The sequence below is a fragment of the Ambystoma mexicanum genome, chromosome 10 (genome assembly GCF_040938575.1).
Source record: "Ambystoma mexicanum isolate Mex_15411 chromosome 10, UKY_AmexF1_1, whole genome shotgun sequence".
Taxonomy (NCBI): Eukaryota; Metazoa; Chordata; class Amphibia; order Caudata; family Ambystomatidae; genus Ambystoma; species Ambystoma mexicanum.
The window spans coordinates 728,120,852-728,144,624 of record NC_090932.1 but is presented as its reverse complement, the minus strand read 5'-3'; the positions used below and the strand labels follow the sequence as shown (position 1 = coordinate 728,144,624).

At 46.0% G+C, this 23,773-nt stretch overlaps 1 protein-coding gene across 1 annotated transcript in view; it reads left to right on the top strand.

Annotated features, from left to right (window-relative positions):
• TM4SF18 (transmembrane 4 L six family member 18) overlaps positions 1-23,773 on the top strand; it is a 163,712-nt gene that overhangs the window by 74,990 nt on the left and 64,949 nt on the right. Inside the window, exon 3 of the mRNA XM_069620369.1 lies at positions 12,138-12,280. Coding sequence (XP_069476470.1) covers positions 12,138-12,280 — 143 coding nt within the window. The remainder of the gene's footprint in view (positions 1-12,137; positions 12,281-23,773) is intronic.

Here is a 23,773-nt window from a genome sequence, read left to right as displayed (position 1 = left end):
ATGGGAAAGCAGACGCTCAATCACGCATGAGTGAAGAAAAAGAGGCTTTTACAGCATCCAACCCCGTGGCCATGATTCCTGAGGAAAGGATTCAAACCAGAATAGCTGCCACCATGTGTGTGGATGACCAAAGAACCAGTTTACAATCCCAGATGGATCAATCAACACAACAGGAATGGCTGTTAAAAGGTGACCAGTACACCATCGAAGACAATCTACTGTATTTCCAAGGACAATTATATGTCCAAGACCCAGAACTGCAAAAGCAAATCATCACAAATTACCACGATTCATTAGTGGAAGGACACCCAGAGATAGCCAAAACTCAGGCTAAGGTAAAACAAAACTACTGGTGGCCAACCTGGTGAAAAGACATCTCCCAATTGATTGAAACCTGCAGTGTTTGTGTACAACACAAGTCTCAGAAACAGAACCCCGCTGGCTTACTACATCCCCTAACAGTACCGCCAGCACCTTGGCATACCCTGTCGGGACTCCCAACTGCGTCAACTCTCGCTTCTGTGTTCCTAGAACAAATTGTTTCATTGCATGGATTTCCATCAATATTAGTATCTGATTGTGGAACGCAATTTGTTTCTGCCTTTTGGAGAAAGTGCTGTACGATTGCCAAAATCGATCTCCGGTTGTCCACAAGCCATCACCCTCAAACTGATGGGCAAACTGAAGGAATCAACCAAACTTTATAGCAATATCCCAAGTGTATGTTGCAACAAGGATTCTTGGAAAAATATACTCTGGATAGCTGACTATGCATACAACAACTCAGTTCACACAAGCACAGGGAAAACTCCATTCTACACTGTGCACAGAAGACATCCAAGGACATCAGTATTTGATCCACCCGATACCCTGGAAATGCCAGCCATACCAATCTTGCATAAAGCTATCACTCAGGTTCTTAAGGAGGCGACAGAGCATCTGACCAAGGCTAAGGAAAGACAAAAACTGTTTGCTGATCGACTTCGGAAGGAAGCTCCCGCCTACCAGATTGGAGAAAAGATGTGGTTAGCATCCAAATATATTCCCCTGAAGGGGCCAAGAGCTTCCCGGCCAAGATACCTGGGCCCCTATACTATAAAGTCCATAATCAATCCTGTTGCCATGAAATTGGAGTTACAAAATTCACCCCGTATTTCATGTCTCTCTCCTCAAACCAATGAAGTCCAATACACGGCTTAGTTCTCCGCCAGAGCCCGAAGTAATAGATGGAGAACCAGAATATGAAGTCAAATCCATCCCAGACTCCAAGGTGGTTCGATCAAAATTGTATTACCTAATTGACTGGAAAGGTTACAGACTTCAAGACCGAACTTGGAAAGCCAGTAAACATATCCATGCTCTGCGTTTAATCAGACAGTTCCATCGCAGTAATCCCACCAAACCAGGACCGGGAGGAGAACCACCCTTGAGAGGGGTTTTGAGGGGGAGTGCTGTCATGATCATGAAGTCAGAGCACAGGCATGCAGGGGTCGCATGCACAGGAGACCTGGGAGGACACTGTCCTGGTGCCTTTGCCGCCAGGATCATGAACAAAAGTAGCAAGAACATCCATTTAACACCAAAGGCTTTTATTATGGACATAGCAATTCAGATGCATTAACCTTGAACATTCCATCCATTAAGCAGGATGCATTAACCTTGAACATTCCATCCATCAAGCAGCCCCAAGTGTATTCTTGGGTGTGCCTGCTAATGGCTTGCCTTTGCACATTCTCACTCTCTAGGAGTGGCAGGGTGTGGCTGGTATGCCCACCCTAATGGGCGTGCCCACGGTCTCAGCTATATAAGCTGCCCGATCCTCAAGACAGATGCTTTGTGTTATTCTGCACTTGCAAGCAGCATAACGCTCACCGTCGCCTGAGGTCAGACTTACCTTTGAAGATCCTGCTTCCTGGACATCCTGCTTCCTGCCAGCATACTTACCAACTGGGGGAAGCTGTTCTTACCTGTACATCTCTTCAGCAAACCAAGTATTCATCTTTACACTTTCCGGAATGCCGAAATCTTCATCTTGGCTCCGCAGCACGAGACGCTCCATCGTCGACAACAGCGCCTGCAAGGAAAAACAGAAGACAAGGTTAGACATCGAAAAAACTGTCAGTTTAAGTTTGCGCTTTGCCGTACCTTTGGACCAACTGCTCCAATAATTTAGAGGGGTTGTGAAGGAGAGAAATAGAACAAATGTTTGATGGTTTGGCAGGGTCCAAAAAAGGTTTTTTAAGGAGTGGAATAACAGTGGTGGCTTTAAATGCATATGGGAAATATCGAGAAGATAAAGAAGAGTTTAAATTAAAGGATAAGGCAGTGATTAAAGCAGGAAAAATAGATTTAATAATCAGGCAGGTAAGGGCACTGAGGGAGCAGCAGTGGGAGATATGGATAAGAACATCAGTCTCAGAAATTCGGCTCAACGTTAAGGAAGGGTCATGTAGGACCGAAGATGGAAGACCCATAGAAGTGTGGAAATGTCAGTGGCCTGCAGAATTAGAGGATGTCTAATCTTCTCAATTTTAGAAAGGAAAAAGTTAGCAAATCCATTTGGCGTAAGAGGATAGCAAGCAGAGGAGTCAGCAGAGGGTAGACTAACACTTTATCTAGAGTAGAATGAAGAATGTTAGGAAAAGCGTTCTGGGACCGAACGAGATTGTGGCAATAATTACTGTGGCTTTCTTAAATTGAAAAGAAAATGACTGAAAAAGAGCAGAGAATGATTGAAAAGTAGTGAAGCGAAATGTGGGCAATTTCCTTCTGCTCTACGAAACTGAATTCTGAGATGAGCCAAGGTCACAGAAGTTTGCCCCTTGATGTGAATTTGGACCTTGGACACAAGACGTCCAAGGATGAAGAAATGCCAGAGAGAAGCTTATGTACCACCAGGTCCAACTAAAAAATCATCAACGTCCTGTAAATAGAAGAGAATCAAAGTAATTAAAGCAGAGGGGTCAAGATTCTGAAATGTTACGGTGAAAGAAAGAAAATGAAGAATTAGTAATAGGAGGAGTAGGTAGGAATAAGGACAATGAAATAAAAAAATAGTCAGCAGAAGGAAGAACATGAGGCTGAATAGGGTTAAGTACAGAACAGTCAGCCCAATTGAAAACCAGATCTAAGACTCCTCCTTTAAAGTATGCAGCAGGCAAGGGGAGTAACGTCAAATTATATGAGCGCATAGAGAAAACTAGAGGTCAAGAGGGAGGGTCAGTGGAAGAGAGGTGGATATTGAAATCTCTGAGCACTATAAGAGAAAAAGGAGCAAAAGAAAAGAGAGACAATAAAGAGTCAAAATCTTAAAAAGAGCCGAGGGTAGCTGGGGGATGATAGATTGCAAACAAGGTAAGTGAAACCAGAACAGAGAAGGAAAGAGCATGAAATTCAAAAGAAGAAAAAGAAAGGGGGTGAAAAGAAAGAGGGCAGAGATCCAATGTAGTTGGAAAAGCACACCAGTCCTGCTGCCAGATCGCAGCAGTCTAGGAGAGTGAGAGGCAGAAGTGGAGGAAAAAGTAAGTGCTGCTGAAGTAGCTGTGCCATAGTGGCAAATCCATGTTTCAGTAAGACAAAGAAGATCAACATGAAAGCAAAGGAAGAGATCCAGGACCAAGTCCATTTGAGAAACATTGGAGTGAGCATTTCAGAACCCTAAGTTAATAGAAACAGGTAGAGAGTCCTGAATAATGGGATAAGATAAGAGCATGACATTGGGCAAGCAACACGCCTAGGCCTGGAAAAGGAGATGCAGTCAGGTATATTGATGCAACAGTACCATGTAGAAAGGTAATGCTACTAGGGTGCTCAAACACACTTCTCTTCATAGTGATATCAATGTAGTTCTTAGTACCACAGACACTGAGATTTTTACCGATTTCTAATTTGACAAAAAAATGTGCATATCAAAAGGCTTTAAATGTTCCTGTGGATAACGTCCTCTCATCAAATATTAACAGTTTCAATCAGTAAGAGTCAGTGAAAGAGCTATAAAAAGGTTCACCTTACTAATCAGTGGTCATTATAACACACCTGCCGAAATGACCCCCTCCTTTAATATAAAGCGCATGAAATCAAAATGACACTAATATTTCTCCTTCATAAATGTGTTGCAGAATTATACTTTCATTGATGAGATTACCACATGATGTTTATTTGGTGTTCAGGACTCCAGATGAATAGCCACCAGTGTAACTTGTTTTTAAATACAGTAGTAAAAATCATGGAATTTATGTTCCACCTGTGTACTGCCAAGAGGTAGCAGGATCTAGTAATTTAATGCGTAGGCAAGTGACATGTAAGTTGGATCTTTGACCTTAACAACAATCTGCTATATCAGATAAACAAACTAGGCTTGGGGTGCCTACCTTAATAGGCAAGGTGTAGGGACTAAGAAGTAAATGTACCGGGGAATGTGAACATTTACATCTGATCTTAATGCAACAGACATGAGAGAGGTGTTAATGCCCTTCAGTAACCTTCATTACTCTGTGGCATCTCTTCCTTTCCAAAGTCTTTGCTTGTTGAGGTTTGTTCACACCCATAGAGAGGTATCTGTTCTTTCATACTAAAAAACTAAAAAAAGAAAACAGTGCTATACCCTGCCCCTTCTATGGGAGCTATACTTGTGGGACTACCCGAGGTCAACTCCTGTGTATTCCAAACGAAGCCCGAACACATCAAAACAATGGTACAAGTCCGGGTGTGGTGGGCGTGAATCCTTGGCTGTGACAAGAACTGGAGATTACCGGTAAGTCATCAGGAAATTTCCCTCATTGTTTCTTCTTCATCATAGTCTTGTTGAGGATGTAGCAAGCTGAGGTTGTTTTGAGGTGAAGGATCATAAGAAAAAAAACACACAGAGAACATGTTTGCAAAGCCCTCTGTATTGTAATGGATGCAGAGAAATGTGTACCACATTTCAAGGCATTGTACTCGTTGTATAGATGATAAGAAAACAAGAAATACAATTCTCACAAAATCACTTAGTTGTAGAGCAGAGAATAGGTGAAACATAATGGGCATGCACAGTGTCAGAAACAAGTAGATGATACTGATTAATGAAGGTGTTGGGTTTTGCCCAGGTGGCTGCCCAACAGATGTCAGCCATAGCTACCACTTTAATATCAGTTCAGATGGATGACAGATCTATGGAGACAAAAAGGGAGGGAGATGTCTGTAACTTCATAGGAGATTGTGTGCTTAGCCATCTAAACAGAGTGAAGGACAAAGGGTTATTTCCCAAATTCTGTTGAGGTGTAATTTCGGTCACCTGGAGATGCCCAGAGTGTACAAGAGTTATTTATGTAATTAACAGGGCGGAGGTAAAATTATAGTGGAACCATTTCTTGGGACCAGTGAAACAGAGAGGTAATTTTAGGCATAAAGAACTGAGTCAAAGTCCAACCCTCCCTACCGGTAACTGGAGAAAAAGAGGAGTGGTTAGGCCAGGATCCAGTCATCTGGCTAGGGTGATTGACACTAGGAATAAAACATTAACAAACAAAACAGGAAACGGTACAGATTCTAAAGCAGGGGACTGCAACCATTGGCTCTCCAGATGCTCACATGATCCCACTCCATTGTCTATGCTGGCTATGGCTTTTTGGAGTTGGTGTCCAAAACAGCTAGAGAGCTAATGGTTACAGAGCCCTGATCAAGAGGTTCAATGGGAAGTTATTGAAGGGTATTTAACACCAATGGAAAATCCCAGGGTGAGGGAATGTTTTTCCTGGGGGTCTTGAGACAGAAAAACTCTGTTGAAGTCGGGAGAAAAAAAATCTTCTATTCTTCCCCAATGGATGCTTTCACCTAATGTCTGCCCATTGGACTCGGAAAAAGGAGATGCAGCAGCACAGCAAGAAACACTTGTGTAAGATTTGGAGAATCTGGGGATTGTCATCGAAAATGGGTTAGCCTCCCTTGGATAGCAACAATTGGGAAAATATAACCAGTGGCAGTTGTAGATGTGATGGTTTCCTGAAACTTTTCAATCCTTAATGATAAGAAAGATAGACAGCGACCCCCTTTGCAGTCGTAATCTTTGCATACTTAGACCATCAGATTGAGTATGTTCCACCAGGACACCAGAAGTAGGGGGAAAGTAATGGGCTGGGACTAAGTGGAGGATGGAGTATCCTGCTGCTTGAGAGCTGAGGTAGAGGGGGGACAACTGTCCCCTCGGCCTTTGGGATACAATCAAAAAAGTGATGAGTTTGTGTAGTAAGCCACTGAGCCAATGTTTGTAGAGCTTATCCCATCCCTGCATGCATTTCACATATTCAGAATGTTCTTTGTGTATTGGTGAGTGTGATGCTGGAAATGCATTGGAGGGACAAGGCCTCCATGTCCTTGTTCTGTACTCCCTTATCATGTGTGTTCTGTGTTGATATCTGAAGATTTCCAGTTGGGACCCTTGGCAGTGCAGCTCTTCCTCTTTTTGGTTGTGGTGAACAGAGACCCTTGGGACACCCTTATGGCACCCATGGGTGAGGGTACAACCCTGCACCCTGAGTGTATGTTCTGGGCCCCTGTGTGTGGCCATCAGAGCAGGGTATGGGCTGGTGGCAGCTTCATGCTGATGTGACAGGAGCTCTGAGTATCCTCCATTTTGGGATGCCCAGGCCCTGCCATAGAAATCAGTGGGGCCGCTTGGTTTCAATTTCCTGTTTTCCAAAGGTCCTGGTAAAGCCAGACTCTCTCCCTTCCCCTAAGGGCTGTTGGGTGGAAGAACCATATATGGTATTATGGGAAAGTCCAGGCCAGACTGTCTGAAGCCTTCCCAGTGACTGTATGTTGTGGGTACACCCTTGGAGTGGGACCTGTGTGAAAAGAGTGTGCAACCAATATGCATTCTATGTTATCAGTGTCTGGTTTCTGTGTGTGTGTGAAACACAATGAATGAGACAGCCCTGCCTGAAACTGACAATAATGCAGTGTGGTGTGCTGAAAGGCTGGGTGCTTGCCCCAATCTACTTTCCTTGTTATGGGTGTCTGGGTGGAAGTGAATGGCCTGAATGCCTGTGAGGAAACTGAAAAAGTATCCAGAGGACTCTATTAAAATATTATGTATCAAAATGATTTATTTCACTTGATACGAAATGTACAAAAATGAGTCTATCATGTATAAATCTACACTCTAAAACACATTTAAGTTGCAGGAAGAACAGAATTTTAAAAACATTGCAGATAACCAAACTCATTTCTGCATTGAGCAATTCAATCATTCATCAACAAACATTCTCATACGCACATATACATACAAAAATACCTACACAAAGTTTTAATCTATATGTAAAAAGGGCATTCAGATGACAACATGAAAGAATTTTGAAACAAATTTCATAATATTGCAGCAATTTAAGAACATGTCATCAAATATTGGAGTGGATCTGGTTAATCATTTTTACAAAATTCATTTGATCCTGTCTCCAGCAATCTTCGGAATCAGTTGATTGGCTGCCTGCCTGCTTGAATGCCCTTCTGTGTGATTGGCTGACTGAGCCTGGCTCAGCCAAAGTGAATAAGGGACAGATGTGTATATCTGGGGACCTCTCACTTACCAAGTTGTTCAGAAGCTGAAGTCAAAACTTGAAGCTCATCCCTGATACCCATCTGGAAGAAGAAGATTGCTGCTGCATTTCCTTCGATGTAATCTAAAAGCTTTGATTCTGTTGAGGACTGATCCAACAGAGGACCTGGCTAGGAGCTACGAGGGGCCATCGTGTAAAAACTGCTATTCTTCATCGAGGTACCCTGCAAGGAAGTTCTGTGAGTCTGATGTCCGGAGAAGGGGTCCGTTGGGAATCCTGAAGAGGGCGCCTGGACATCAAGCCCCTCAAAGTCCATTGCCACCGACTGGGGTTCAGAAGATTTCCGTACCGCTGGAAGCCAGTTCATATAATGTCACCCAGAAGTGGGGACACCTTGATGCTGTGCTGCTTGACACCTGAGCTGAGAAAGCTCCACCATTGCCTAAGAACATTGGACAGAGGGCTACCTTGCCATTACCGTCGACCACTTTGTCCCACCGGAGAAAGCAAAGGTCTCCGGCTGCCGGACATTGTCCGCCTGGGGGTTTCTCACCACCCGAAGCTAACAAAGACATCTCAATGACACTGACAGAGTGAAGATCCGAGGTTCAGCCCGTGATTGAGTCCCGATCGCCGAAGCTATCCCAAGGTACGTGCTGCAGCTGCAACATCGACAGGCTAGAGGATCGCTGAACATGATTCACATCAACTGACGCCAGCTGCCGGGCCTGCACCCATCACTGAGTCTTATTTGCGTCACCAAACACTTTGCATCAAGGTTTACCGCACGCCTCACCTTCCCAGGACTACCATGATTGAACATCAAAGGGCACAGCGAAGGTCGAAGCTGAAGCATCACTGCAAGTGTTTCACTTTTCCTACAGGTTTTCAATGCCCAGGGGTTCCTGCTTGAAATGGAGTACAATCTCGAAGGATCCCGTCAACGAACCATTGAAGAAACTCTTCCACTTCAGGTAAATTGGGGTGGTTGAACTTTTTAACCAAGAAGCAAGGCTTATTGAGCATTTATGAACTGGGCTTGTTAATTATTTTACTACAGGTTACCCTGGTGAGGGGATCCTCATTTAAAATTGTGCACCTATATCCAAAGAAAACATTATGCCATTGCTTAACCTTAACCTGCCTTCCTTCCTTATTATCTATGTGGATATGTTGATACACCTTACTGAAAGATTTGTATGCTCTATTATAACTGCCAGCAGTTGATGTATTTTAAAGGAGTCTAAAGTCTAAGTGTGGTAGTGTGTTATTGAATTGTGTATATATAACTGAACCTTATTTTTATATAAAGAACTTTGGTAGCGCATAAAATAGTGTGTGGACATTCCTTTATGGGGGCTTGGGGACTCACTGTACTGAAGAACCAGCCTGCATCACCTCCTGAGAGCTTAAGCCTTGGTTGGTCGTCCATAGATACCCTATAGAGAACCCTGGCTGGGGTTCTCCGTGTCTCTACCCTACCCTATAGGGAGCAGAAGTACAGATACCCCCCTCCAGTCTTTACACTGGTGGCAGAAGTGGGATGCTGATGGTTTAAGACTCAGTGTGAAACCTTGCCACCTAAAAAATATCCACATTTTTGTATTTGAGGTTTAGTTGAGTATACTAGTATAACTACATTACATGCAATGGAATCTATTGCAAATGGCAGATTGACTAGGATGAGCTTAGAGGCTCTCCAGAGTGCTTGCCAAGAGAGAGAAATATATTTTACTGATAAGTCTAGGGCAGAGCTAATAGCTGCCCTTGTGGTCTACCAGGCATATTGTGACACACATGATGTAAATGGGGTGGGCTCTGATGGGGTCCTTACACGTGGTAAAGTCACAGATGTTGCCACTGGGATTGCCACCTCTCCTGCCACTTCTATTCTGAAACCCAGCCTTTTTTCTTAAAGGAATACCTTGGAACTTGGGTTATTAAGGATGAAACTGGCCTCTGAATTCAAAAAGTTGGAAACTGAAGCTGAATTGAAGAAAGAGGAGTTGGCACAGCAAGGGATACTCAAAGATAGGGATCTTGAACTCAAATAAAAAGACAATGAATGTCAGAAAATCCAGCTAGAGAAAGCTAGAGTGCCAAACCAGTTGAGAGTGTCAGGTCCCCTGCCACCAAGTTTATGAAAGATTTGGTTGGTGTGTATGTGGAGGGTTCTAATATCCTCTAATGGATAGAAGCATTTAGAGATTATGCTCTGCGATGTCTGTTGATGTCCATTGTACGCCCTGTTTTAGACAATTGTTAATAAAACAGAGTCCTCTGCCAACTTCCTGAGTCAGTCTTATTATTTAGTTTGAGAAGTTATTCTCCGTCCTATCCATAGTATGATGTGTTACCATGAGTAAAAGGGCCTCTAGGGTTCACTTAAACTGGTTTGAGAGTCACTGGGGCGTTCATGACACTGGATCATGGCAGAGGGCTATGTAGGTGCTCCTCTGAGAACTACCAGGTTAGCTGGTGGGCCTCCCAAATTATCCCCTATAGCCCGAGTTTCCATCCACATTGAGGACAAGACAGCAAAGCTTCCCGTCCTGGTTCAGGACAATGTGCCTGCCCACATATTGTTGGGGAATGATCTAGCTGAGTTGGGGTTGATCTCTGATGCGCTACCCCTGACTGTGGCTGCAGTCACTAGGTCTCAGGTCAATCAGAGCCTGACTGCTAGTCAGTTACTCAAGCCAAAGGGGAGACCCAAGGCAAAACGGAAGAGCAAGAGGACAACATCGGTGAAGGGGGCACCTTCTCTTACTGCTGTTTTAGCAACACACACTGTGATCCAAGCGCCAGACTGGCTTGTCCCAGTGGTAACCCTACACTCAACTCCTGAGGAAGAGCCAGAAGTCCCTCCTTAGGGAGAGGTACTCAACCAAGAGGATCAACCTAATCCTCAATGCCTGCTGACTGAAGGTGGGCCCACTATGGGAGACTTCTGTTAGGGTCAGAGAGAGTGCCACTTTCTCGAGGGGCTAAGAAAACTGGGCCAGGCCCAGGCACAAGGAGAAGTACCCAGGTCATTCAAGATCTATTGGGACGTTGAGCTCCTTTGTAGTGAGCCCACTAAGCCTGAAACCTGGGTCCCTCAAGAGGTTGGTGGTACCCAAGGTTTACAGGTGCTTCCCATGAGGTGCACTTAGCCAGTCATCTTGGCACTAAGAAGAGCAAGCAAAGGATCTCTGCACATTTCTACTGGCCCAGGATGGGAGTATAAGTGGAGTCCCACTGCCGACCTGTCCGACTTGTCAATTGTCTGGCAAGATTGGAGGCAGTGTCATTGTCCCACTGCAGCCTTTGCCAGTGGTTGGCACCCCATTTGAGAGGGTAGTCATCGACATTGTCGGTTCCTTGGACCCTTCCACATCAGGTGGATACTGGTTCATCCTGGTACTGGTTGATCATGCCACCAGGTACCCTGAGGCTATACCCCTTCTGATCATAACTATCGAAGGGGTTCAGGTGGATGCAAGGGCTTTCCTGGGCATTTTTACCAGAGTTGGCTTCCCTAAAGAGGTGGTCTCTGACACAGGATCCAACTTCATGTATACTTACATGCAAGTCGAAAGCTATCCCGAGGTACATTCTGCTGTATTTTTATATAAAGAACTTATGTAGCGCATAACATAGTGTGTGTACATTCCTTTGTGGGTGCTTGGGGACTCACTGTACTTAAGAACCAGCCTGCATCACCTCCAGAGAGCTTAAGCCTTGGTTGCTCATCCATAGCTACCCTATAGAGAACATTGGCTGGGGTACTCTGTGTCTCTACTCTACCATATAGGGGGCAGAAGTACAGATACCCCCTCCAGTCTTTCAGTGAGATCCTGAGAGACTGGAAAAAATACTAGTTTGTTCTCTGTTTTCAGTACCTGGCTGGCTTTGATGAATGTTAGTTGTGTCTTAGTACAAGTGCACATGTTGGTGGTGACGAATGACAGGTGTCACTTATATTTCAGAGCTATTGAGTGCAAGATGGCACCCCAACCCATCTGACTTATGCCTTGCTTTAAAATCTTAAAATGCTAAAAGTAGTGTCCTTACTACGTTAAGAGTGAGCCGAAATGCCTCTGTTCGCGAACACAAGGGCAGAATAAATGTGCACAACTGTTTCTTTCCACTACAAACTTAAGGATTCCGCAAAACGTGTTTCCCCAATTTCGTAATACACAAGCAGAAAAACTGGTGCTAAGTGTATTGAATCCATTTTTATCACCAGGGAAAACGTTAGACAATCCTGCCTCTGGGGTCTGTTCTGAATGCAGTGCCCTGTTTTACATATGGCAAGGATCTGCAACCTTTGGCTCTCCAGATGCTTTGAACTGTCACCTCACTTAGACCCTCATCATTGACTATGCTGGCTAAGGTTGATGGGAGTTGTAGTCCAAAACCTCTGGAGAGACGAAGGTTGCAGACCTCTGATTGCTTTTATGCAAGCAGCAACATTGGTACCAACATATGAATCTGCTGATGTTCCCAACAGTACAAAGTTGATCTATTATGGCTGAATGTGTGTACTGTATTTTGAGGAAAACCATGGTTAATGAGACGGAGGCTATGCAAGACAATAACTCTCGTTTGTTCATTTAGAGGTTGGGATCCCCACTCTTGGCGCTGCTCGGAGTTACTTTCTCGGGGTACTGCCTCATCATTTCATCGTTGGGTTTATCACAAGGACCATACTGCAACACTGTCATCGGATGGACGTATCCCTTCAAGGATACACCAGGGAGGTGAGAAACTGTTTGGAATACTCTGATTTGTGCATTAATTAGTATTGAATAAAAAATAATATTTAACTTAATAACAAATTGCAATGTTGTACATGGTAAGCATAAACAATTATGCGTGTTGTCACTGACCATGCAGTGACAATGGGGCCACACTGACTATACATTTTTTTTTCAATCTCTTCTCCTTAATTCCTGGTTCCCAACCCAGTTTGGGGTTATTATTTTTCATCTATCGTCTTCTTTCCCTCACTTAACTAGTGTAATATAAAAACATATAAGCCACAGTAACAATAAAAAACAAGGAGAAATCTGCCAACTAAGTAGATGACAATGGTGTCAATAGCATGAAATGGTGTGCTCTGCTGGTTTTATTTACAGCATGGTCTAATTCCTCCCTTAACGCAATAGAGATCAGATTGCTGCCTAAGAATATGGCACACCATTGTTAAAAGATTGTTAAAAATCCAGTCTAACGGGCCGTGGTATTAATGGAAATAAAGCCCCTCTCGGTGGGGGGCTATTACTACATCCGGTAATGCTCCCGGGGCCTTGGCTAAGGCCCTCGCTACGCTCAGACCTGTAACTATGGGCACTAGGGGCATTACTGGACATGGTAATGGCCCCCCAGCAAGGGTCTTATTGCCTTATTAGAACCCAGCAGATTTGTATTCTTCTGAGTGAAACAGTACAAATATCATTGAAATCTGTAACACTTAAAAAGTGAGGTTTCATATGAGTGATGTAGTCACATTGTGGCACATTCCATTTTGGCTCAAAGGTGCTTTGCAGGGGACCAAGCATGTCCACCTACTGTGTGAATTGCTCCCTGAAGAAGGTACAGAAGAATTCCAAACAGCACCTCCTTGTTTCCTGGATCATTAGACCTTATACACTCAGGGGATGATTCTGCATAATCTCCACGTCACAGCCAGAGACTTAGGAAGAGTCGGGAGGGTGCTCCTATGCATGAGTCAAAGACATACATTCCAGTATGGTGTTCTTTCACCCTTCTACCTTACAAACTGGATACGGATACAGCACCAAGACTAAGGTGCAGCAGCAGTGACCCAAAAGGAGTTACTGCCTCTATATGCACCCATAGATGGAGACCCTTTGCTCACTCATCTGCTAGGCTGTATAATTCTGTGCCCACAAGCCAGAGCATAGCTGTAAGTGACTCTAGAGAGATAGTCACACAGAACCATTCTTCAGTATGTCAGTCCACTGCACACTTCCCACTCCAAATAGAAAATTAGCCCAGAGCTAGTTTAATGGATGGCAGTGGTACCCACAAACAGAGAGAAGTCAGCACGGGGAAAGGTTTCTATTGTGAAGTCGCCAAAAGCCGAAATAGTGCCTTTGTGTGAGACCTTCACTCAACCCCTGCCATTACTTTCCCTGTGGAAGCAAAACTCAATGCTAAGCTTGAGTGACAGTCCTTGACCCCTTCGCAGAAGCTCAAGTGAATCTGTATCCCGTTGTGGAACTACGGTTCAGCTCCATTACTTTCACATGACTTCAAGATGGTGACACAACCCTTTCATCCTTCCATGCCTGCCACAGAGCCAATCATTATGTCTTATTACAAGCAGGGAGCTGGGGATCAGAACGATGGGCATCACCAAAACCATTTGGAAAAGCATCTTACAGGGACTAATTGAGAAGCAGGAATAGCCAATCACTGACTGGGGTTTGAGGAAGAAGACAGACCATAGGAATAAGAAAGAAAATCTAAATAACCATTCCCCCTACAAAAGGGCACTATGCCCTGCAGGGAGTGTCAGAGAGTGGGCTAGCAAGCTTGAGGCACATACAGGAAATAAGGAGCGAGAGTCTGTACCTGGAGAAGACCATAGTGAGAAAGGGGTCACAATCCTGCTGTATATATCTCAGAACCTTGCAAAAGCCAAAGCCATAGATAGGAGGAGAGAAAACCACACATCTGCTGAGGACTGTCTCAGACACTGGCAAAAGCCAGAGGCAAGGAGACACCAGTTGACAAGTACCAGAGACAGAGAGACACCAGAGAGCACGCTGAGTATTGTAGACGTGGTCAGAGTAGGATAATTGCTACCGCAATGAGCCTGCTCTGGGCAACACCCAAAAGCTGGGAGGAGACCGGACTGCGAAAAACAGAAGAGGATTTGCCCCACAAGGGAACCTATGACTGGGGGGTTATAAAACACAGCTTGACAAAAGCAAGGGCAAAGCAGACGTTGCTAGTGGGGGTGTGTAAAAGGTATCATCACCCCATTATGGTGATAATATGTGGGCCTGACACATGCAATAATGCAAGGATGGCGAAGTACTTGCCAGGATGAAAAGTCAAGAAGCATTCCAAGTGGCTTTGCCGCTAATCAGTAAGCCTGAGTGAATTGTTTTGAGGACTATATCTCTGAGATTATGTACTAGTTAAGTACACTGGAGAGGTTCTCCTATTCCAATAGATAAGTCCTTTTATCATGTTGGTTTAACCTATCATTGGAGCATTGGCATTCATTTCTTGTATGGTGGTTTGTTTGATTTCCTTACACTCTGTAGGAGCTATCCTTACCCATGCTGTTGTGGTGAATACAATCCTTGATCTACACTGATGGCAACTCATGCATGTTCTGCTGCTTCTTCTTAACAAATATAAAGAAATTGTTATTAAGGGGGAGATTTAATTTTTCCAATTTAGAAGCAGGAGCCCTCCCTATGTTGCCACATTCCTTCCTTGACCAAACAATGTGATTCTGGATCATCACTTTTTCTTCCTTGGCTTCATTTTCCTTTTCTGAGAAAACTGCTTAAATAAAGGCATACCACAGCATTAAGCTGCTTATAAAACAAAATATTATTTTTAGATAAAACTCAAAATAGTATTATAGTTCTGACCATTTGTGAAAAAATGATTTTAATTCACATGACCATCGCGCTACACAGTGATAAAACTAACATGATAGAAATATTTGCCTCCTACACTATCATTTGATAGAATAATTGGTGTTTTTGTCAGTAAACTAAAAGCTTCATTATGCTCCAAAAGGTGCTAAAAGGGCCCCTATGAACCCACTGATGTCATTTGTTAAAGCTGATTCTCCATTGGCTAATGCAAAGAACTTTCGATCTCTGTATTGGTGGCAGTGTTTGTTTACCAACAAAGATGTAAAATAATTCTATAGGTTGCCTGGCAGAGATTTGCGGAGATATGCAGCACTCTGCTTTGGCAACACAAGTGCGAGACTGACTACACACATGCTTGGTGGCAACACACTTTGAGATGGGGGAAGCATGGATGCACACTAAGTTCTTGGTAAAATCACCAAAGAGATGCATGCAATCCATACTCCACCCCCGGCTGTCCACTGTGCCCTGTGTAGATTCCTCATTTTTGTCTGCTTCTCTCGACTTGCTACCTTTGACGGGTAGTTTGGGGAAGTAGTATGAGTGGAGAGTCGAAAACCCTGCTCTACCTTTTAATTCAGTATGACCACTAGGGCATAAGAAAGCAACAATGCTGCCGTCCTCCTTTACTAAATTCATGCATAATAGAGAAATCAGCCAGTGGGTAAAACTGCAGTGGAATTACCACCAGGCACTTGAAGCCAGGACTTAGCAAGGAGGGGCTTTACCTTTTGATGACAATTTCTTGTATACCCGGGATCTTGAAGATAAAACCTGCCAGTGATGTCAGTACTTAGATATTTGATAGCAACACCTGTCCATTGATGTGAGTACCAGCACAAATTATACCAATGCTTGTTAATGGGTGTGGGTAGCTGCACGGATGATGGAAATGCCTGGCACATTTTGTGAGCTAGGATTTACAGAATTTTGTTGAATGTACCAAAATAATCTGCTTCCTAAAAACATTGGGCCTCATAACGAGTATGGTGGTGCGGGAAAAAAGTGGCAGTAACAGAATTACTGCCACTTTTTCCAGTCTGCCATATTATGAGTTTGGCCCTGGAGTGGTGGATTTACCTCTAGTATCATGCTTGAGTTAAATTATCCCACTGAATTCTGTCAAAATCCCCAATGGAGCCCTATAGACTCCAAATTATTGGGGATTTACACTGCCACCACCACTTGTAATCTGGTGGAAAATCCGGCGAACCAAGTGGCGGTAATGGTAATTCCGTTGGGAAGTATTCTGCCAGATTTACCACCAGAATACTGCCCAACTTGTAATGAGGCCCATTGTCTTTAACTCCAGTTTATTGATGAGGTTTTACAACATTATTTAGTCCAGCAGTTACTCTTCTCAGAGATGTTCATGTGTGGTGTTGATGTGTCTCTCTTGATTTAAATGTATCCATTTGCAAAATGGAAATTATGCTGGGTGGTTTATTATGCTTGCTTTATTAACTACATGGTAATAATATTTTGATTTTATTGTACACATATCTATGCCTTATCACTGTAGCTTGACGCCATTTTGAACATTGTGAACATCTGCTGATGAATGTATTAACATTGTGACTACAGACTATATAATAACAGCTTGGTGAAAAGCAGGGGGTACACGATTTATTGTATTTTATTTATTTATTTTATTTGACACTTATATAGCGCACAAAATCCGGAGGTATCTAGGTACCTTAACTTAAGAATACGGTTACAGTAAGTGCTTCAGGTTACAGAGGTGGAAGCGTATGAGGTGATTTACATCGAGGAACGTGCAAACAGGTAAATAATACATTGTGCTCCAGAAAACACATAGTGATCACATCCAATGAACCTGACCCCATGTTGCGGGTAGGCAGTAGCACACAGATGCAAAGTCAAAATCAGTGGGCAAATACATGGTGCCTACCCCAAATTGCAGGGCGGCAGTAGCACACAAATACGAACAGACAAATCAATGGGCAAATGCATGGTGCCTACCCCATGTTGCAGGGCGGCAGCAGCACACAAATACAAGAGTCCAGTAATAGGCAAATACATGGTGCCTACCCCATGTTGCAGGGCGGCAGCAGAACATAAATGCAAAAATCCACCACTAGCAAATACATGGTGCCTACCCCATGTTGCAGGGCAGCAGCAGCACACAAATGCAAGAGTCCAGCAAAAGGCAAATACATGGTGCCTACCCCATGTTGCAGGGCGGCAACAGCACACAAATGCAAGAGTCCAGCAATGGGCAAATACATGTGCATACCCCACATTGCAGGGCGGCAGCAGCACACACATGCGAGAAGGCAAATCAGTGGGCAAATACATGGTGCCTACCCCATGGGGGGACCAGGGGGGGCACACACAACATCACAGTTGACCAGGGAGGCACACACACAACATCACAGGTGACCAGGTGGGGTGGGGGACACGCACAACATCACAGGTGACCGGGGGGCATACGCAGCATCACAGGCGACCAGGGGGCGCATGGGGGGGCGCACCCAACATCACAGGTGACCAGAAAGGGGCACACACACAACATCACATGCGTCCAGGAGGCTTGGGGGGCACACACAACATCACAGACGACTGGAGGGGCACACACAACATCACAGGTGACCAGGGAGGCACACACACAACATCACAGGTGACCAGGTGGGGTGGGGGCACACACGACATCACAAGTGACCAGGGGGGTGTGGGGCACACATGACATCACAGGCAACCAGGGGGGGCACAAACAACATCACAGATGACCAGGGGGTGTAGAGGGCACACACATCACCAGGCAGAGCCAGGCAAAATAGTGCAGCCATCTTGTCATGCCACGGGCCTCCTTCTTGGAGACTTCAACATCCACCTGGGTGCCTCCTGTCCTTCCTCTGGACTCTTTTGCGACCTCTGCGACTCTCACTCTCTATTCTCTCCTCTGGCCCGACTCACTCTGCAGCGCACACTCTGGATGTTCTGATCTCCTCAGACCTTCCCCTTTCCGTCCCTCTCACCACTCCTCTCTCCTGGAGTGATCACTTTCTCCTCTCCTCTCAGCTCACCCTCTCTACCCCTCGGGCCAAGCCAACATCATCACTGCCAACCATCTTCTCGGGCATCCAACCCATGAAGCTAGTGTCAGTTGTGGCTTTCACCTCCACTTTCTCACCTCCCCCTTCCCCTCCCCTTTGGCTGACTCTCACCCTGACACAGCCCTTTCCATGCTCCTCTCTGCTATATCTGATACTCTTGATATTCTTGCCCCTGTCATGAAGATCCGCCTCAAGCCCAAAGCCAAGTGCAACTCTTGGTATGACTCAGACCTCGTCACCCTTAAACGCAAGTGCAGGGTGGCTGAGAGGAAATGGCGTGCTTCATGTACATCCTCTGACAAATTGGCCTGCCGCCCTCTCCAAAGGCAATACCGGCTCTCTGTTCTCACTAAGAAGAGAGCTCACACCCAAGCCCGCATGTCTGCAGTCTCTGACAACTCGGCTGAACTCTTTAAAATCTGCAAAAAAACTGCCCAATCCTTCCGCAGTCTCTACCTCTCATGTCCCTTCCCAGGCCCTCTGCACAGCACTGGCTTCTCATTTCATCTCTAAAACTCAGGACATTCTGTTCTCTCTCTCCTCCTCCTCCTCTCCTCTTGCTCCTTCTACTCCCTGCTCCTCTTCTGGCCCTTCTATAGCCACATCTCCTCCCTCCTTCACTGCTTTTCCACTGTTCTCCCCAGACAAGGTTTCTTGACAAGTCCGGTCACCCCTGTTCTCCAAAACCATCAAGTACCACATTGAATCCCTGGCTCCTGCCCTGGCCGACTTCTGCAGCCACTCCTTCGCCTCTGGAGTCTTCCCGTCACCCCTGAAGCACTCCCCTGTGCACCCCCTTCTTAAGAAACCCTCTGCCGAACCCTCCTGCCTGGCTAACTATCACCCAATTTCCATCACTCCATTCCTGGGCAAACTCTTGGAAAAGCTGTCCATCTCCCAGCTCAACCTTCACTCTGAATCTGTTGGCTTTCTCCATGATCATCAGTCTGGCTTCAGAGCTGCCAGAAGCACGGAAAGTGCTCTCCTAAAAATCTGTGAAGACCTGCTCTACAACCTCGATTCCAACACCCCCTGTGTCCTCATCTTACTTGATCTCTCCTCTGCCTTTGACATGGTTAACCATTCCATCCTGCTGAATCGTCTCTGTGACAACCTGGGGATCACAGGTCAGGTCAGTGGTTGACTTCTTTCCTTTCTGACCGACCCTCCCAGGTTCAACTTGGGTCCTTCCTCTCCTCTATCTTTATCTCTACCTGTGGTGTTCCCCAGGGGTCTAACCTCTCTCCCTGGCTGTTCAACCAATACCTGGAACTTCTTGCCCACCGCATTGCTGCGCGCTGCCCCAACTTCCAGTGCTATACGGATGACACTCAGCTCATTTTCAAGCTATCCTCAGCCACCTCTTCTCCCTCTCTCATCTCTGACTGTCTGTCTGCCATCCAGGAGTGGTGTGCCGCAAATGATCTTTGCCTTAATGCCAGTAAGACCAAGATTATCCTCATCGGCACACCCGCTCCCTCCTTTCCTGTCACTCTCTGGCAGGCCTCTATTGATCCCTTGCCGGCCCCCACCTGTGAGGCTAAAAACCTCGGGGTCACCTTCAACCCTACACTCTCCTTCGCTCCTCACATCTCTGACATCTCTAAGAAGTCACAATACCAGCTGCACCTTTTCAGAGGCATTCTTCCTTTCCTCTCCTTCCCCCAGAGGCTCACTGTCTCCAGAGCTCTGGGTCTCTCCAGGGTGGTCTAGTGCAACAGCCTCTTTCTAAATCTGCCTGCTTCTACTCTCAGCCCTTTGCAACTCATCCAGAACTGGACTGCGAGACTTGTCCTTGGCCTAAAGCCCAGGGATTGTATGTCGCCAGGACTGAAATCTCTGCACTTGCTCGCAGTGGCTGCAAGGATTAAGTTCAAAACCCTCTGCATTTTCCACACGGCCTTCTGGGGCCTGCGGCCTCAATACCTTCAACTCTCTTCCCAAATACCTTCTTTCTCGAGCTCTTAGCTCAGCCGCCTCCAACTCCATCAGAGTCAGTCGCTTCTATAAAGCAATGGGTTGGTGGTAGATCTCTTTCTTCGGCTGGGGTCTCTCTCTGGAACAGACTCCCTGCCTCTCTGAAACTTGAAGAGAACCATCTCCGGTTCTGGAAGCACCTCAAAACCTTTCTCTTTGCCTCTGCTTTTTCACCTCCTCTCCCCTGCTGACCTCCTGGCTGAAACTGAAACTGTACTGGTTACCTGGCCACCCTCTGATCTCCGGGCCCAGGTCCCTCCCCCACCAGTCACACACACCCGCACTGCCTCCATTGCAACCCCCGCACTTGGGGACTGTTCTGTATCCCCACAGTCCCACTACCAGCACTTGGCACCTGATGTCTGCACTCGTTGCACCTGCCACCTGCTGGCTGCACTTTCACTTATTGCTTATTTATTCTATTATCCCATGTACTGCACTTCCCCTTCCCCTCGCCCTCCCGGCCCCTGCACTTTCCCCCTTCCCATGCACTTGAGCAATCTGAATGATACCTGGCCTAGTAGGATTGTTGTCTGTCTTCTCTCTGTCCCCCCCTTTGCCTCGTCGCGCCTTGAAACACTTGTGTATAGGTGCGTTATAAATGCCATATCATATCATATCATATCATATCAATGAGGCACTAAGAGTGCAAAGTTGCAGGTAGATCGATAAAACAAGAATAAGGTAAAACGCAGGGTAGGGAATATCACATCCTGCAAGCTTCAGGATGCCTTTGAATTTAGGCATGATTTCGACTTCAAATGAAGAAATCTGCGCGTTGAGCGCAAAGCACAGCACATTAGCAATGGGCTTACCCCAGCAATGCGCGTGCTCTGTAGTGATAGTAGAAGGCAGGCGAGGTGTTGCAGGAGCCCAGGCAGCATGGCTCCTTCCACGTTGCTGTAGAGAGATGAAACAGGAAGAAGAATTAGGGAATGCCCCTTGCATGGTAACACCTGCCCTACATTTTCAATATAGACATGCCTGCTGTACTGCCTCTTACCTGAATGATGTCAACCTTTGTGCTTGTCATAGCCAATTCTCTCGTGATTTCCCTGCTCATCCAACTTTTCATACAGATTTGAGGAAAAGAGTCCAGAAATAGGCAAATACATGGTGCCTACCCCATGTTGCAGGGCGGCAGCAGCACACAAATGCGAGAAGGCAACTCAATGGGCAAACACATGGTGCCTAGTCCATGTTGCAGGGCGGCAGCATTACACACATACATGAAGGCAAATCAATGGGCAAAAACATGGTGCCTACCCCATGTTGCAGGGCGGCAGCCACACACAAATGCGAGAAGACAAATCAATGGGCAAATACAAGGTGCCTACCCCATATTGCTGAGTGGCAGCAGCATGTATATGCAGAGATAGGGGGGCACAATCCAGCTTGGAGGAGTGGGATGTGGGGAGGGGAGAGGAAATCAAGGGCAAGAGATGGGTTGGGGTACACACAACATCACAGGCGACCAAGGGGAGCGTGGGGGGAAGACACAACATTGCAGGCGACCAGGGGGGTCTGGGGGGTAGACACAACATCACAGGCGACCAGGGGGTTGGGTGGCACACAACATCACAGGCAACCAGGGGGGTGGGGGGCACACACAACATCACAGGCAACCAGGGGTGTGGGGGGCACACACAACATCACAGGCAACCTGGGGGGGCACACACAACATCACAGGCGACCAGGGTCGGGCACACACACAACATCACAGGCGACCGTGGAGGGATGGGGGGCACACACAACATCACAGGTGACCAGGGGGGGTGTTGGGCACACACAACATCACAAGCAACCAAGGGGGTTGGGGGGCACACACAACATCACAGCTGACCAGGGGGAATGAGGGGCACACACAACATCACAGGCGACCAGGGGGGGTGCACACACAACATCACAGGTGACCGGGGGGGGGGCACACACAGCATCACAGGCGACCAGGGGAGGCACACACAACATCACATGCGACCAGGTGGTAGTGGGGGGCACACACAACATCACAGGTGACCGGGGGGCATACATAACATCACAGGGGACCAGGGGGCACACACACAACATCACAGGAGACCCGGGAGGGGGCAACCACAACATCACAGGTGACCAGGGGGGTGGGGGCAGACACATCACAGATGACCTGGGGTGGGGGGTACATACAACATCACAGACGAGCGGGGGGGGGGCACACACATAATCACATTTGACCGGGGGGGAGGCGGGGGGCGGCACACACAACATCAACAGGCAGAGCCAGGCAAAATAGTGGAGTGCGGCCATCTTGTCTTGCAACAAGCACAATGAGGCACTAAGAGTGCAAAGTTGAAGGTAGATTGATAAAACAAGAATAAGGTCGAAAGCAGGGCAGGGAATATCACATCCTGCAAGCCTCAGGATGCCTTTGAATTTATGCACAATTTTGACTTTTAATAACGAAATCTGTGCGGCGAGCGCGAAGCACAGCCCATTAGCAATGGGCTTACCCCATCAATGCGCATGCTCTGTGGCGATGGTAGAAGGCAGGCAGGGTTTTGCAGGACTCCAGGCAGCATGGCTCCTTCCACGTTTCTGTAGAGAGATGAAACAGGAAGAAGAAGTAGGGAATGCCCCTTGCATGGTTTGTTTGTTTGTGTAGTTATTTGTATTGCGCACCAGACCCTGAGGTATCAAGGCGCACAAGTTACAAGGAAGGTTTATGTTACAGAAAATAAATTACACATGAAAAATATGGAACACAGAAAGGCAGAGGGTAGCAAATACATGTCATCATAAACAGAGCTAGGAACACAAAATTACACGTGACAAATATGGAACACAGTAAGGCAGAAGGTAGCAAAAACATGTCATTATAAACAGAGATAGGAACACAAGCAGGAGAACAATGTCTAAGATCTATAAGGTTCTATGTACAAGGTGGTGAGGGTGTCAGGCCTTAGTGGTATGTTGTCTTAAGCCAGTTGATACAGTTGTATCTTAAATTCTGGTATGTTTGACCCGCTCAGGGTGATGGTGGCAGGGAGTTCCAGAACTGGGCCGCTTTGACAGGAAAGCTGCTACCCCCAACCCTTGAACGTGGGAATGGATAGGCAGTTGGTGTTGATGAGTCTAGAAGGTCTAGTGGAGGGCCTTCTGTGGAATCTCTCAGAGAGATAGATAGGAGCAGCATTATTCAACGATTTGTGAATGAGCAAGGCGGTTTAAAGTAAGATTTTGTTATTGGTAGAAAGCCAATTATTTTGTTGCCTAATCTCAGATATATGTTCTCTCCTAGTTACGCCAAGGGCCGCTCTGAGGGCGTTATTTTATAAAGTGTGGATTCTCCTGATGATATATTTATTGGAACCAATGTAGAGGGTGTTGCAGTAGTCCAGCCTGGACAAGATGAGGGCTCTGTCCAGAATGATGCAGCTATTATTAGAGTGAAATGATTTGCCAGCTCTGATAAGTTTACAAGTGTAAGCGGTGGCAGAGGCCATGGAATTAACTTATTTGGTGAAGGTGAGAGTGGAGTGGAGCTAAAAGCCTAGGGTTTTTACCTTGTTAGCAACTT